Source organism: Grampus griseus (assembly GCF_964374135.1).
Source record: "Grampus griseus genome assembly, chromosome: 15".
In the NCBI taxonomy this organism is placed as follows: domain Eukaryota; kingdom Metazoa; phylum Chordata; class Mammalia; order Artiodactyla; family Delphinidae; genus Grampus; species Grampus griseus.
The window spans coordinates 12,544,053-12,561,061 of NC_139009.1; the positions used below are offsets into that span (position 1 = coordinate 12,544,053).

Consider the following 17,009-nt stretch of genomic DNA (forward strand, 5'->3'; position numbering starts at 1 on the left):
TCTATTAATTTTTTTAAGTTAGTATTATAAAAATGTTGATGGTTATAAAACTATACTCTCATTTCTTAACAAGAGTTTTAATCTAGCATGAGAGGGTTATATCTCTTCAGATAAACACATGTTCAGCTGCATACAACTTTATAACATTGTATATTTGTGAATCGTAGGTGCTATTACACTTTCTATGTATACAGCACCTTCGAAAATATTCCTAGATGCAAGTTCAACTTTGTGGCATTCTAATCAAAATATGTTCACTTAAAGAAATTTCTTTCCTGTCAAAAAAGTTTTAATTATTAAATAAAAGTTAAAAAAATATATGTGATTTAAGTCTGTTTTAGAGAAATAAATCAGTATGTACACAGAATTATACATGGAGCTAATTTCTATACCACTCTGCAACATGCAAATTAAAATTTTCTATCCATAAGTTTGTCACTCCCAAAATAGGAGGAGATTTAGATGTGTAGAGAAATTTTGTGAAAGTATACAAAATGTTTGAGCAAAATGCTACTAAATTGATTAGAAAATGAAGTAGCAGCTGGAAGACTCTGATCCACCCAGCAGGCTATGAAAGAACCCTTTGTTCTGCCCCATTACAATAAGCTGCCTCTAAATTTTGGTTATTCACACGAAGTCCATATGTCCTATAGCAAGTTGTCCTACTCATAAAGGTACTTGATGGCTGATAATGACAATAACAGTAATGCTGAGGGTAATCATTCCAAGTGTAGCATTTAGAATAGTGGTAGATTTGTGTGGTATTGTTTTGTGAAACAAACTTTAAAAGACACAAAATATAATTTTATAAAACATTGATTTTTGCCTATAGGTGAAAGGACATAAAAATTTCATAAAGTTTTGCTGAAAATCAGCGTTATCAAGAATAAACAATAAGGGGCTTCCTTAGTGACGCAGTGGTTAAGAATCCGCCTGCCAATGCAGGGGATATGGGTTCGAGTCCTGGTCCGGGAAGATCCCACATTCTGCGGAGCAACTAAGCCGTGCGCCACCACTACTGAGCCGCGTGCCACAACTACTGAAGCCCACGTGCCTAGAGCCCGTGCTCCACAACAAGAGAAGCCACCGCAACGAGAAGCCTGCACACCGCAACAGAGTAGCCCCCACTCGCCGCTACTAGAGAAAGCCCGGACGCAGCAACGAAGACCCAATGCAGCCAAAAATAAATAAATTAATTAATTTTTTTAAAAAGTGTGTAAATTAATTTAAGTAGGTGTTGTTTGTTTTAAAAGGCATTTATACAAGCCTTGTGAGGAAAAAGTTGGGTTCTGCTTTGAAGCTGGCCTAAATTCTGAGGGAGACAGAGTAAGCAAGAAACAGCCAAAGACAAAAATGTCAAAAAGCCCCACTGGATTTAGCTATATTCTCTTCTGCAAACTAAAAAGGCTACAAACTTAGTAGATTTATCAATAAAAATACAAAGCCAAGCATAAAAAAATCATGAAATAAATGCTATATTAATATTCAGCATGTAATCAATAAACGTTTTTGAATACAAGACACTGATAAAGTGCTCTAGAGACTAAAAAGAAGTTCCTAATATGATGCCTATGCACAAGCTTAGATAGGTGAAGAGATAAATAGTATGACAGGTGTAATAAATGTTTTATGAGTGAATTTTTAAAGAAAGCGCTAATGTTATTTATGGTTCATAGTAATTATAACACATTCAAATAGTTGGAGAAAGCATTATAGAGATTGTAATGTGAGGCTGGATAAGATTTAAATAGGTAAGAGAGGAAAGCACTTTAAGAGTGGAAAGAGCATTAGTAAAATGGGAAAATATTAGCTGGAGAAAGTGAAGCATTAACAGACTAGTTTAGTTATAGGGAAGCTGTGGGGAGATCACCCAGAAAGTTACATTAGGTCAAGTCACATTATAAAAAGAATGGAAAAGGATGAATAGGTCAGAGAACTCCTTAGGAAAAGAAAGCAGCAGGATTTGATAGCACGAAATAAATGTCAGGTAGAAGAGTGAATGATGACTGATAGGATTTCGGATATGAGTTGAAGTTATTGACCTGTAGCAATGTGGAAATTAGAGCAGTATCTGATAGCAGTTAGGCACCTTGGCCCTGAAGCAGGCTGCCTGGGTTTAAATTCTAATTTTTCAGTTAATACTTTTTGAACTTAGACCAGTTATTTAAACTCACAATGTAAAACAGAGATAGAAATCTGTGAGGTTATTTAAGGATTAAATGATTTAATATATGTAAAGATTTAGAATAGCTCCTGACTCATCTCATACATCTAATGGATATTAGGTTTCTTTATTATTGTTATACAATTGAAATTAGAATTTGAGAAAGATATAATTTGGCACCTAAACCATAAATTTGGTATGGTAAATGATCCCATCAAATTGAGGAAACTTCTAAGGAACACAATACAGAAGTAAAAAGCAAAAGTCTATGGGCTAAACTTTGGAGTTTGCTTATATCTAAAAATCAGAGAGTTAAAAAAAAATAGTATGGTCAGGAAAATAAGAGGTAGTGTATTATCACAAAGCAAAGGTATCATAGGTGCTAGGCAGCTAGCAATGCAAAGAAATAAGAGAAAAGGCACTCTGAAAAATGGCCAAAGTCCTCAGTGACTCTTAAGAGTGTTTTTTCTAGTGAAGGAGGCAGGGAAGGACAAAGAGAAATAAAGACTCTGAGAAGAGAAGGGATATGTATATATATATACATGGAAGATTACAAAATAACTGAGTAGGAATTGGAGCTACTGAATGTAGAGCAATGACATAAGGGAAAGAAAAGGCAACGGCAATTAGCCAGGCAGCAGAATCAATCACAAAGATTTCTTAAGAAGAAGGAGACATACGGATTATGTAATTAAGTATGTCAATAAAATTATGTTTATTGAAATATAAATATTATGTTAAATTGGTATTAAGACTACTTTTAAAAGTTAAATCAGAATTACTATAGTTGCTTTAAAAATGGTTATTTTAGTCAAAATGTCAGATACAGTAAACCCATTTGACTTTTCATATTTCAGTTTCTTTAGCATTAAGTTTTTTCTCCTCTTAATCTCAAATTTTTAACATGTTGAAATACATACATTATTGAATTTATTAAGTATTCTGTAAAAAAAAAGTATAGTTACAGAACAGATAACAACTAAAAATACTTTATGTGCTTATTAATAATAAAAAGTTATTGTTTCATAGAAATATGTAGGGGCAAGGAACTGTTAACAGTTGTTTCCTCCATCAAGAAAAATCAGATCGCTGAGTGTCAAAAAGTAAGAGAAGGAGTTATATTCACTGTTTCTTTTTTTTCTTTACCCTTTACATTTTGTACCATGTCTAGATATTAACATTTCAAAAACAAATAAAATTTAAAAGACTATTTGAAGGAAAACATAAAAGTAAAAAGGCAAATAAATAAAAACTTGTTCTAATAGCTTTTTTTTTTACTAATGCGAAGGGAATACGTACTTAGACAATTTAAATGTATTAAACTGATTTTATAAAAAATTTAAATGGGATAAGAGATAGGACATTGAATTTTGAGAAGTATTTTTATAATTGTTTTCAAAATTATTTAGAAATTATATATGCTTTTACTTTGTTCTACCTTATTTTTCTCTTCATAAAAAAAAGAGGAAGACATTTAACATTCTGACAAGCTAAGCAGCCGAATTTCTGAAGAAAGATACACAGTAAGCGATCTAGATTCAAGCTTTGTTTTGACATCTTTGGCTCAAGAAGAAAATGCAACAAAGTATAGCAAAGAAGAGGGAAGAGAACTTTAAATGCCAGAACTCGCAGAACCATGTGCCTCAAGAAGAAAAGTTTAATCAAAGTGATACATTTAAGACAAAACTATTCTTGTTCACTTTGTTGATTCTTGCATTCAGCTAACACTTATTGAATACTTATTGTGTCAAGCCAGTTCCTAGGCACTGGAAACACAGTGACAAATAAGAAAAACTTTTGCCCTCCCAGAGTTTAAAATTTAGTGAAAAAGGCTGACAACAAACAAGATAAATAAGTAAAATACATAGTCTGTTAATGGCAAAGTATTAAGGAGGAAAAAATAAAAGCATGGAAGGGGCATATGAATGTTAACAGAAAGAAAAAGCCACACTGAGAAAGTGACATTTGAATAAAGTTCTAAGGAAGCGAGTGCAGGCAAGCTATACAGGTATTTTAGGAACAAGCATTCCAGGAAAAAAAAGCAAGTGAAGAAGCCCTGAGGCAGGGAGGGACATCCCTTATGTATCCAACAAACAAGGTCAGTGTGGTTTCAGTAGAATGAAGAAGGGGAAAATAGTAGAGAGGAGTTTAGGGAATTGAGAGCATCAAATCATCACATACCCTTGTACATGAAAGTAAGAATTTCGGCGTTTTCTCAGAGTCAGTCAGAAAACCTTTGGAAAGTTTTGAGCAGAGTTGTGATGTGCTATGACATATCTTAAAGAATCATTCTGGCTAATGTGTTCAGAATAGATTGAAGGGGAGCAAGTACTAAAAGCAAGGAGACCAACTGGGACTCTACTGCAATCATCCTGGCAAGAAAAGCTAAAGCCAACAGGATTTGGCGGTGGGCCAGCTGTGCGTAGTGAGAAAAAAATGTCAAAAATGACTCCAAGATCTCTAACCTGAGTAACTGAAAGAATGAAGTTACCACTCACTGAAATGAGAAAGCCTGTGGGAGGAGGGGTTTGCGGGGAAATATCAGGAGCTCAGTTCAGGACACGTTAGGTTTGAGATGCCTATTAGACCTCACAGTAGAGATGTTGAGTAAACAGTTATGAGTGAAGTTAAGGGAAGAGGTCCTCAAGGCTTCTTCTTTTTTTTTTTTTTTGATTTTATTTATTTATTTATTTATTATTTTTGGCTGCATTGGGTCTTCATTGCTTTCTGTACTTGCAGAGAGCGGGGGCTACTCTTCATTGAGGTGTGCAGGCTTCTCATTGCGGTGGCTTCTCCTGTTGTGGAGCACAGGCTCTAGGCGCACAGGCTTCAGTAGTTGTGGCTCATGGGCTCTAGAGCGCAGGCTCAGTAGTTGTGGCGCATGAGCTCAGTTGCTCTGCGGCATGTGGGATCTTCCCAGATCAGGGTTTGAACCCGTGTTCCCTGCATTGGCAGGCAGATCCTTAACCACTGCGCCACCAGGGAAGCCCAAGGCTTCTTCTTTTTTTTTCTTTTTTGAATTACGTGTGCTCAAAATTATAAAATTTATTAAATTACAGAAACATAATTGTAGAGACTTTTAGATTATGAGTTTATTCTATTGCCCGTACCCCGGATAGGTAAAATAGTTTAATGACTATTTCTTCTCAGTTTGCTGTTATAGCATGTGCCCGTGCTTAAAAACAAAAACAACAGCAACAAAAACATGACATGGGAATATGTGAAGGATAGCTTCAGTGATATATTTTACAACTATATGGAAAAAATATAATTTAGAACCCTTCTGGTATCTTTATATCCTAGTCCCCGTAGCGCAAAGGATAATTTTTAGTAGTATAAATTCTGTCACAAACTACTGTATGTCTATGTAAATATGTATAATGTCTCTGTTATTAGAAAATTTTCCCAAACTGATGGCTGACTCTACAAATATCCTTTCATGTGGCCATTTAGATGGAACTAAAGATCAACTTTACTACATATTTTGTTTTCTATTTTGATTAACTAAATAATGTTAAATGGATGACATTAACTTGGAAGTTTGCATACTTAAGGCACTGACTATCAACATAACTTTTTCAAGTTGATTTAATGGAAGGCTCTGCTTCTCTTCTCATGCTCACTGTTAATGCATCCAAAAGCTTGTTACTTTAAACTGAAGTAACACAGAGATTTATTCTAAGGTTGAATAAAAGCAAGTATTTTTTGAAGTGGCTTTCATCCTTTGAATATTTTTCTTCTGATCTGAAAGCATTCAACTTTTACATTTTAAGAACAAACGTAAAAAGAACAATGTGGAGAGAGGGTGGATTTCAATTTTAAATGTCTTCTACCATAGCCCTCAATGCAGACTCTTCAAACCTGGCTATGAAGACAAAAGCAAAAGAGCCAAAATGCTACTTCCCTCCTATCCTCCAACTTTCTAATTCCAGAGACAAGAATTCACAGAACTAGGGAGAAGAGGGAAGGTGGGGCCTGTTTCTGTGTGCATATGTGTGTTTGGGTAGGTGGTACTGGGGGAAGGTGTACTTGAGTAATGACACTAGCACGAGCAAATTTTCCATTTGAGGAGGTGTAATCTTCATCAAAATTTTAATGAGAAAAGTTCTACAAATCAAAGTAGTAGTGGGGTAGTGGCATGGAAAACCACTGCAGCAGTATGTGCTAGGAATTTAAACTTATCACGTAGTTCAGAGTGTGAAAGAACCAATAGTGATTGTAAATTTATATACTATTTATTAGAGAAAGAATGAAAGCATATATAAAACCTCCTAAAATTAGGAATAAGACTGGAAGCACAAAAACTTGCCCTAGAGAAACTTATATGAGAACAAAATTCAGTATTCACACACAGCAACAAGGAATAGGGAAAAGGACAAACCTTGGTTTGTGAAGACAAACCTTGATTGTGATGAGATCTGCCTTGTATAAAGATAAAAGAAAAATCCAACATGGGACTTATAATACTAATAAAAAGAAGGAAAAGGAAGATGAGGACCCATGTAGAAAAAAAGTTAAAGGAATATCTTCATCAGACTCAGAGGAATAGGCATACTCCTAAAGATAACCTAATTCAGGATACAGGAAAAAACTTAAAGAACAAGTCAAACATTCTAAATAGTTATTAATTATTGAGTATTTCCTATGTATCAGTATATTGTTATTCATTACTGAGGAGTTCTATCAGAGCTGTTATAAATATATCACATGTATTAGCTCATTTAATCATCACAATGATCCCATGAGATATTATTATCCCCTTTTTAGATATAAAGACTTTCCCAAGATCATAAAGCTATTAAGAATTCAAAAAGGGCTTCCCTGGTGGCACAGTGGTTGAGAATCTGCCTGCTAATGCAGGGGACATGGGTTCGAGCCCTGGTCTGGGAAGATCCCACATGCCACGGAGCAACTAGGCCCGTGAGCCACAACTACTGAGCCTGCGCCTCTGGAGCCTGTGCTCCGCAACAAGAGAGGCCACGATAGTGAGAGGCCCGCGCACCGCAATGAAGAGTCGCCCCCGCTTGCCACAACTGGAGAAAGCCCTCGCACAGAAACGAAGACCCAACACAGCCAAAAATAAATAAATAAGAATTAGAAATTCATTAAAAAAGTACATTAATATTAAAAAAAAAAAGAATTCAAAAAGACATAGCTATTATGAGCAGGTATAAAACTTTATTCATTCGTATACTCAAATAATATTTTATGGGTACTTACAAGGGGCAGGTACTATTCTAGGCACTTGGGATATATTAGTGGGGGAAGGGGAAAGAAACCTGTCTTCAAGAAGCTTGTATTCCAGCAAGATATAAATTATATAGTGTGTGAGAAGGTGATGAGTTCTGGGGGGGAAAACCAGAAATTAGAGCAGGATATTGAAGTTAGAAAGTACCTGGTGAGGGATCAAAATTAATGTATAGAGCTGAGTTTGAAATGGTTTTTAATGTATCTGAGAACCTTGGCTTGTAATACGATAATTTAATCCAGTCATATTTATTTTGTGAAGTGACGTCAGTCTTCCTTCCGTCATTGTATGCTTTTTGATTTTTATCTTTTCTTGATGCTTCCCTCTTTCCTTACTTTTTGCTAAGTAGCCCACTTTATTGTTATTACTCTGCCAAGTGTTTTGAAAAGTATTACTCTACTAATGGTTACCTTTAAATTATGTATATGATTTATTTCCTCTATGTACAGAAACTAAGCTCCACAAGGCCAGTCTTATACATGTCTTCTTACGTATTCTATTACTGAGCCTAATACAGTAGCAGGAGTATCAAAATATTTTTGTTTTATGAATAAACAAGTTAATAGTAGGTATTAACTACATGATCATAATTCTGCTCTGGGGCCAAAGATAGACTCTGGAGGGAGAAACTAAAACTAGAAAGTGAATACAAAGAAAGGTGAAAAAATTGCTACAGAACAGAGTGCCTCTATCCCAATCCTGACTAAGTGATCTTGAAAAACGTACCCATCCTCTTTGCACTTCTGGTTTTTTTTCACTTTAAAAATAGGGAGAGTGGATTTGAACAGTGGTTCGTTACCTTTTTGTGAGTCATAGATCCTCTTGAGAAATCAATAAACACTAGCAATGTTCTCCACAAAAGCTTTATATACATAAACTTATGTCAACATAAGTTGACATATTTTATAAGATTATGAAAAGCCTTTAATGTGAACATTGTTTTTTTATTATTTTTTATTTTTTGCCGTACGCAGGCCTCTCACTGTTGTGGCCTTTCCCGTTGCGGAGCACAGGCTCTGGATGTGCAGGCTCAGCGGCCACAGCTCACGGGCCCAGCCGCTCTGCGGCATGTGGGATCTTCCCGGACCAGGGCCCGAACCCATGTCCTCTGCATCGGCAGGCGGACTCTCAACCACTGCGCCACCAGGGAAGCCCCGAACATTGTTTTTTTAATGTGAATATTGTTAATGCAATATGAAACACTAAAGAAATATTTTATAACATTTAAAGGTAGATACACACATTGGATACATACACACAAAACCCTCTCCATATTTTATAATAAAGAAAGCCCAAAACTCCTAAGCTGGAAGGAAGCATTTATCCAAAGAAAGAAACAGAAGATTTATAGATGTGAAATGTTTTGAAGTATTAAAGTCCAATACCTTCTTCTAAGTTCTTGTCACATATTTATTGCAGATAGGGATGAAGTTGTTTAAGCTTAGCTTTTCTTGACAAACCAATTCTGATTGGTCGACTGCATGTCTTAAGAGGTAGTAGTCTTGAAATTCCATATGAAAAGTTACCACCTAAAAGTATAAGACAATAAAAGTACATAAGGGAGTAAAAATCAGTCATAGTTTCTATGCTTAAAAATTTTTACTAACTTCTAATCATGATACTAGCAACATTTACTGAGTCACTGAGCTAAGTGCTTTGAATGCATTACTTAACTTACTCCAAACTCCATTTTTTAAAAGTGGAAAACTCAGCACAAAAAATTTAAGTAACTTGCCAAACATACAATAAAATAGCAGCTAAATAAAATCAGCGTTCCAGTCAGGAAATCTGACCTAACAACAACAACAAAAACTATATAGGTTTTAAAGTTAACTTGATGTAGTGGTTGTAAAGACCATGTTGTTTTTCTATTAGAAGTTACTAGACTATACTGTTAATAATTACATTTGGCTTCTAATAGAGATTATTATCAATAATAGAGCACAAATGTATTTCATCTGTCATGTATCAATGGAGGGCTCTAATTTTGAAGTTTTTATTTAACATCACACTAACATTTTCTAAAAAGTTCAAAACATTTCATGGAGGTATATATGTTACTAAATCAGTTAACCAAACAAGCAGAATCAATTACTCTTGATAATGAGTACCTCTCATTAACAAAATACCTCTTACTTTGAGTACTTTTTAAAAAATAAACAGTAGGGTACATATGTAAAGCTAAAAATGTATCAAGCTTTAATGAATTAGTGTGACCTTAACATAACAGCACATTATGCTAAAAACAGTGTAATCAACCTAATGTTAAATATGATAAAAGGTAAACAGCATGATTTCTATTAAGCTGAATCAAATAGAATCTGTGTGTATCTATGTAAACAATAATGAAATACAATACAAAATTTAGCTATATGTAAATAGAGAGAAAACACAAAAATAGCTATAAATCAGTTTATGATATTTTATTCAACATTAAAATTATAAAGTTAATTATAAAAATAAGAGGAAAAATGTATTGCTAGATTTTTTCATTTTTTTAAATGAAAAAGGATGGTCTAAAATAAAATTGTTGGATCATGAGTGATACACTAGATTTGGTTATAAATTAGGTAATTTCAGCAATTTATGCTAAGTGTGCATCTTTATTATGAAATTATTGTTTCAGAAAAAAGCTATGATTAGTCTACTTGATTACTTTTTCAAAGTATAGCTTTCCTCTTTCACATTCTAATACAATAGATACTTCTGGTAATTTTGCAACGGATGGGAAATGGGAAATCACTGAACCAATTTGTATCAACAGCAGGTCTTTTGCAAAGCACATGACCTTAAACAGTCATTAAATTGTGGCTATAAGAATATGCTTCTTTGTCTCCTTGGATTTCCTACCTTTTTTAAAAACTAAATAATGATCCCTTTTATTATTGCTATATACTAGATTAACTTACTGCTTTGTATTGTGTAACAATTCTAAACATCCAAGCATAATACCAGAAATTGCTCATTTTAGAAATCAATGTTAAAGAAAAAAGTCATGAACGTTGTTAGTGGTCTTTTAGAAATAATGCCAAATCAGTTGTTTTCTAAAGCCTTGTAACTCAAAGTTCCAGCTCAACTCAAAGTCTAGCAGCATCTCCATTTGCTAGGACCTTGATAGAAATGCAGAATCTTAGAGCCTACCACACAACAAAATCAGAATCATTTAATAAAACACCCAGGTGATTCATATGTCAGATGAAATAAAAACTCACTTGAGAGCTGTGAGTTTCAGTTTTATCTGGGGACTTACTGTGGACCATAACCCAAGATACAGCCTCTCAGATAGCTCTGAAGAGGTAAGGGAGGAGGTCAGCATATATGTGATTTTGGAGAAGGGGTACCTGCAATCAGACACACATCTTGGTAGAAGGTTACTGCTAGTCAGGAGGAACAGATATCTTAGTTAATTATTTTAGTGCTTTTCTAAGTATGGGAAGATGCAAGAAATTGGATTCATACAATTTTCCCCTGAAAATATCTATCTGAAGGCCTGTTCTGCCAGTTTTTCCAGAGCACAGAATGCCTCATTCCTGATTTCCGCCCTGAACTCCTTTCAGGGTGTGCTACAGGTCAGCAAGTGCAATGGCTAATGACTCAATCCTTGTAGAGTCGGGTGACTAGTGACATTCTTTGGCTGACATATATCCACATTGAAATTAGAGAAGTAGGGCTTCCCTGGTGGCGCAGTGGTTGAGAGTCCGCCTGCCGATGCAGGGGACACGGGTTCGTGCCCCGGTCCGGGAGGATCCCACATGCCGTGGAGCGGCTGGGCCCGTGAGCCATGGCCGCTGAGCCTGCGCGTCTGGAGCCTGTGCTCCGCAACGGGAGAGGCCGCAACAGTGAGAGGCCCACGTAACGCTAAAAAAATAAAAAATAAAATAAAATAAAATTAGAGAAGTATTGGTGCTAAATGATATATAAAGCACCTGGCACACTGGCTAGCTGGCATTTAACATGCTCAAAGTACTTGCCTTCTCCATACCACAAAGAGAGAAGAGAGAGACAAGGGGAGACAGGATACCCTGGAGATATTAGTAGTAAAAACTTTAATTGGAGGCATCATGATGACAAGTGGGTAGGTACCAATAACATTTCTGTACAATCAGAAGTTTTCCAATACCTTTAAAATCACCCTACATAAGCAGGCACCCACTCTCCCTAGGCAGTTAGTCCAGTATTATCCCCACTTCACAGTATCTCCCAACTTTTCCCTTACACTATGGATTTTAACAAGCCTCAGGAAGATCATTCCATTTTTATGCACTTTGAAAGTGGATTCAAAACAACGATCCTAACATAGTATTAAATAACTGTGGCTGACCTCACACATTATTTTTCATATTTTATAACAAGGAGGAACTTTTCCTTGTGAAGCCACAATAGAGTATCATGGATTCAGATATTTCCAACAAGTGTAACATTTCTTTCCCAATTTAGGCACATAGTTTAATCTGCCTCAAATATCCTTTTTATTATCACAATTAACATCATGATGACAGAGAATATGTTCCTAAACCCAATTTCTTCCTTTCTTCCTGTCCTAGAAGAAACAACCCCTATCCTTTTCAGGCCAATTCCACCATCCCGCTTTTAGTCTTAGAGAGTATTGTTCCTTTAATTATTTCCTTTATTCGTGGGAGAAGAAATTTCCCATGGGCTTTTGATCTTCCAAGGACTTGGATTAATTTTTAAGAGTATTTCATTGTAAGCTAAGAAAAGAGGAAATTATGCAATTCTGAAGTGTCTGAATAAAAGTACCAGGGACAGCAATTCTACTGATGAGAAGCCAGGAGAAATGCTTTGAGAAATGATGCATGACTGAAGATATTTTGGTAAATATACTTCACCTACATGATTATTATTTCTAGATCTAGTCTTATTGTGTAATACCAGCAATTTCTGACAAATGGAAACGTAGTTATTCAGAAAATAATTCCCTAATTTTAATCCAACTCTTACCTCACCCCCATTGGTACTACAAGTTAGAACAGGTGTTAGACTTAGTGTGTCTCATTCTGATATTAAACACCTCTTAGGCAAAGGATAAGGTTAGCTGTTTAACTTTTCTTCAGTTTGATTTTCTATAGTAAGCACAAGTTTAAACGCCATAGTCCTAAATCATGTTAATATATGTAAATGATGCTAATTTCTTTCAAAATCACTACATAAAATGTACATATAAAGAGCCTCATAATCTTTCAAGAATAGAAAACAATGATAATAAATGTATAATTGGGAGTAACATCAACGTAAATCCAACTTAGATAAATGCCTTTTTCATTTTTGCTAATTAATGTTACATACATTCGATGTGTATATTAGGTATATATATATATGTATATATATATTAAAAACACCTATTTTATCATATAGTTATTGCAATGCATCACTGCAAATATTTAAACAGTTTTAGAGTGCATTTTCTAATTACATTCTAAATGATATTTTAATTTTAGCTAATTTTTAACTATAGGAATTTGCATCAGTAAATTATTAATGTTTACAAAAGTATTAAATCATTGTATTTATTTGTTAAAACCCTAAGTATATTTTCCTCATGCTAAAAGTACAAAAATTCAGTAATCATCTTAGAAAGTATTATAGAAAATAACTAAAAATCTTACCTCCCTTCAGTAAATAATTAAATTTTTCTTCCTTAAATTCATCAGAGAAAAAAGCTGGTCTTTCAGGTGAAGGTTTTTCACAATCTAAAAATAAAGATCAATGTGTTATAGCAAAAAGTAACTTTTATATAAAATATTAATACTATAAAAAAATTACTTTTTCAGGAATATTTCCTCCTATTGGCTCCTAATATTTAGATAAGTAAAACAGGACAAAGCTCCTTTTAAAAATTTCATCACTTGTTCCCATCAACTTCAGTATGTTATTTAATGTTTGAACAACCCTTTATAAAAAAATAATAATGCATCAATAAACATTGTCTTATACCTTATCTTCTTTTTTGCCAAAATTATATATTTGGCCTACACAGAAAAAAAAAGCAGCATTTTCTTTTAACTCAGAAAGTATATTTTAAAACTAATTTCATACCTTCCTTAGAAGTAGAGTAGAGTAATTCTTCCTCTGATGTTCTTAGACAGCAATATTCATTAGGAACTTCCTGTTCTCCAGTTTTGGGTACTTTTTTCCATTTAAATAAACTTTGGTGTTTTTCATGCGTATTAGGCCCTGCTATCGTATCACAGAGCAAAGAAGATGAACATATTTTGTTTTCTGTACCCATTTTCAAACCTTTTTTAATCTCCGTTTTTACCTCCACAACATCATTATTTTCTACAAAGTAATTTTCTTGCCCATTGTTGGTTTCCACAGTGCTTAGAATTTCATTTTCCATACTAATTTCATGAAACATATGAAGTTCTTCAAGTACTAAATCAAATTTACTCTTCATCTCAAAATCGTTTACTGTTGTCAGAGCGTCTCTTGATAAACACTTGGCAGATAAGTCCTGAAAACATTCATTGTTCCCAACACTCAAATGAGTGTCAAACTGAAGATTAAAACATTCTGAAGAGTCATTCTTTGGATGAAAATGCTTTGAATTAGCTAACTCACTTTCTTGAAAAATATTCTCAGATTCATTTCTGTCAGCTACATTATTTCGATTAACATATTTAGTTTCTTCCGCACCTACTTTCTTATTCATTAATGAAACTGGTTGCACAGAAAATATGCCTTCCGTTGAATAAAAACTCTTTTTCTCTTCCTTTTCTATCTTAATATCTTCATGAACTTGGCAACTGTTTGTTAAACTTTGTGCTGTGACTTTTACTTCCTCCTTCAAAATTAAGTCACGTTTTTCTTCTTCAATTTCACTTATCAAGTCCCCAAAATTTAGCACCGGAGTTATAGTTGTCAGATTGGTTTGTTCATTGTGTTTTTTGTCGTGGCTTGCCTGTATAGCCTGCTGCCTAATATTGAAGAAATCTTCAAATATGCATTTAAAATTAAATCTGTTGATCTTATTATGCTTTTGTTTTCCTTCAGAATATAAATCTTGGTTCTGCATATTTATTTCGTAAGTTTTTTTATTAATATATTTCTGGATCTGTATAAATTGAGGACAAGACTTAACATGTGTTTTAACAGTTTTAGGACTACAGTGCACCCAGTTTCCCACACTCATGAGTCGTTCAGGACAACTCTTATCCTTGTAACTAATTTCTTTTGTCAAAAAAATTTCATCGATGTCATCAAAGTCCATTAAAAGGGGAATTTTTTCATATGTTTCAAAAATTGGAAAGTGTATGTTTTTAATTGTCATGCTGGAGGAACTGATAAGTTTTTTCACTGTAACGTTTTTTGGATAATTCAAATATATTACCCATTTGAAAATGCATCTCTCTTCTAATTTAGAATAATTTTCTATTATTGTTAAAGAGTCAAAGTTATTGAGCAAAGATGTTATGTTGGTTTTCAATATAATATTTAGAAGGTCTAAAACACCGGTTTGTAAATATATGCTTAAAATGTCATTATTTCTATTGACATTCATATTCCTAGTTATTAGATTTTGAACATCAATTTGATTTTTACACTTCAAAATTCCATACCAGGTTAAGATATTATTATCTTTTTGATTTCCTGAAATACTTTTAAGGAAATAAAAAATTCCTGTAATGAAATTTTCAAAAATACTGCTTAAATGAAAGTCTTTTTGTGTAGTATAACATCTCAACTGTAGCATATTATCGTTTTCTCCTTTACCTTTGAACCAAAAAATTTTTATTGAAGCTTTTTGATTACCCAGTGTTTCTATCATGAGAGGCTTTGATTTTTCTTCATGTGTTTTCATGACTTCTGTATTGTGATAATTTTCTTTGCTTAAAAGATCTGTTTCTAATAATTGTTGCAAATTCAATATTTCTCCAGTTGTTTTCATATTTTCACATTTAGTTTTGTAACTATCCATAATCCAACAATTTTTCCTATTTTTTCTCAAAATATGTCTAATGTTACAGTCCCAGTTTTTCGATTTTTCTGATCTGGTAGATATGCAGCTGTCCAGGCATGTTTCTGCCTCTTCCCAATTTGCATTTTCTAGTTTTATAGTGAAATTCTTTGCAGAGTCTATTGCATCAGACTTGATACTACAGTGATTATAGTAGTGTAAACTGATCAAGTCTTTTTTTCTCGCACAAACACTTTGGTTGCTGAGTGACTGGTGGTTACTTCCATAACATTCAGAAAAAATATTTTCTGCATCCACAACTTTTTTATCATCCTGTAACTTTTGCTTCTTAACATCAGGTCTATTTTGGGACCAGTGAATGTTTGTGAAATCCCTCACATATGCCTCATTTTTGTCATTTTTCTTCATTATTTCCTTTAAATAGACAGAAGACATTTTGCTATTTAAATCAGTTGGAAACTCAGGGATACTTATCGTGCTGCGATCTCTGAAATAGCTGGGTTCGGCAATTTCCATGCTGGGCTGGATTTGAGATTTTGATATTTTTAGTGTAGATGCTGAAATGCTATTTTCTTTTTTATTTGATGGCGTAACGCTGTCAGCTTTACATCTGTTCTTAATATCATGAAACGTTGATTTGGTTTCCTTGTAAAAGGTAACATCTAAAAATGAATTTTCTGTCTGTTTTGTGCAATTATTGTCTTTCTGGCTATTGTCTCTCCCCTGGAGTAAATATCGTTTTCCATCATCGTTTTTAATTGCCTGTCCATCATGTATAGAGGCGTTGGGCAGCTGACCAGCCTCTGTTCCAGATCTATCACTGCAATGCACACCGAAGGACTCTCTGTCATACAGCCCTGGTTCACAAGACGTTCTAGAAGCCTTCAAACCAGAATCAAAACTTTGTGAGGGGAGAGACCGCAAACAACTCTTCATCTCAAATCCGCTATTTTGGCATACCAGATTACACATCTGCTTCTCACCGACAGATTTCTCCACACGCGAGTCTGTGGAGTTATCAAAAATCTCCTTAGCTGAAACCAGGAGCGCCTTGAAGGGTCTGGCCGACGACTCCCAGGCTTTTTCCACCTCAGACAAGCGAGGCACCAAAGGCAGCCTCCAGCCCGCCTCAGAAACACCACCGGGCTCCTCAAGACGGGGCCGCTTACTACGGGGTGGTGGGGAATCAGGGTCGTCAGGAGGCGGTACAGGGGAAGCAGGCTCCCCGAGCTCCACAACCTGCGGCGCGCGCTGCGTGAACGACATGACAGCGAACTGAGGGAAGCTGTCAGAGGCTCCGGCCAGACTCGAGTCTCTCAGCAGGCGCAAAGTGGCTCCGCCCCACCGCGCCCCCCAGAGCCCCACCCCCCGAGCCCGCTTCGGTCACGCCCCTGACACGCCCCTTTAGGTCTGGCCTCGGCCCTAGCCTCACGGCTAGCCCACCTCGACCACGCCCCACCCCGCCCCCGTGGCCCAGGCCTAGGCCACGCCCCCAGCCACCGCACTCCCGCGAGTCCCAGGTAGTCTCTCCCTCAAAGCACCTAGCGCCTGGGACTGTTACTTTGTCTATTTTTAGCGCCCTTTGCTATTGCCAGGGTTGTAGCCGATTGAAACTTTTTCTTCCCTCTGGTAGAATTAATGAGAAAAGTCAGAATCTCTTT

General features: G+C 35.3%; 1 protein-coding gene across 1 annotated transcript; it reads right to left on the reverse strand.

Annotated features, from left to right (window-relative positions):
• Positions 1-8,822: 8,822 nt before the first annotated feature.
• On the reverse strand, positions 8,823-16,614 carry RAD51AP2 (RAD51 associated protein 2; the record flags this gene model as incomplete). Its single annotated transcript, XM_082672190.1, has 3 exons — positions 8,823-8,941; positions 13,037-13,120; positions 13,467-16,614. The coding sequence occupies 3 exons, from the start codon at positions 16,612-16,614 to the stop codon at positions 8,823-8,825; spliced, it is 3,351 nt and encodes a 1,116-aa protein (XP_082528316.1).
• Positions 16,615-17,009: the final 395 nt, after the last annotated feature.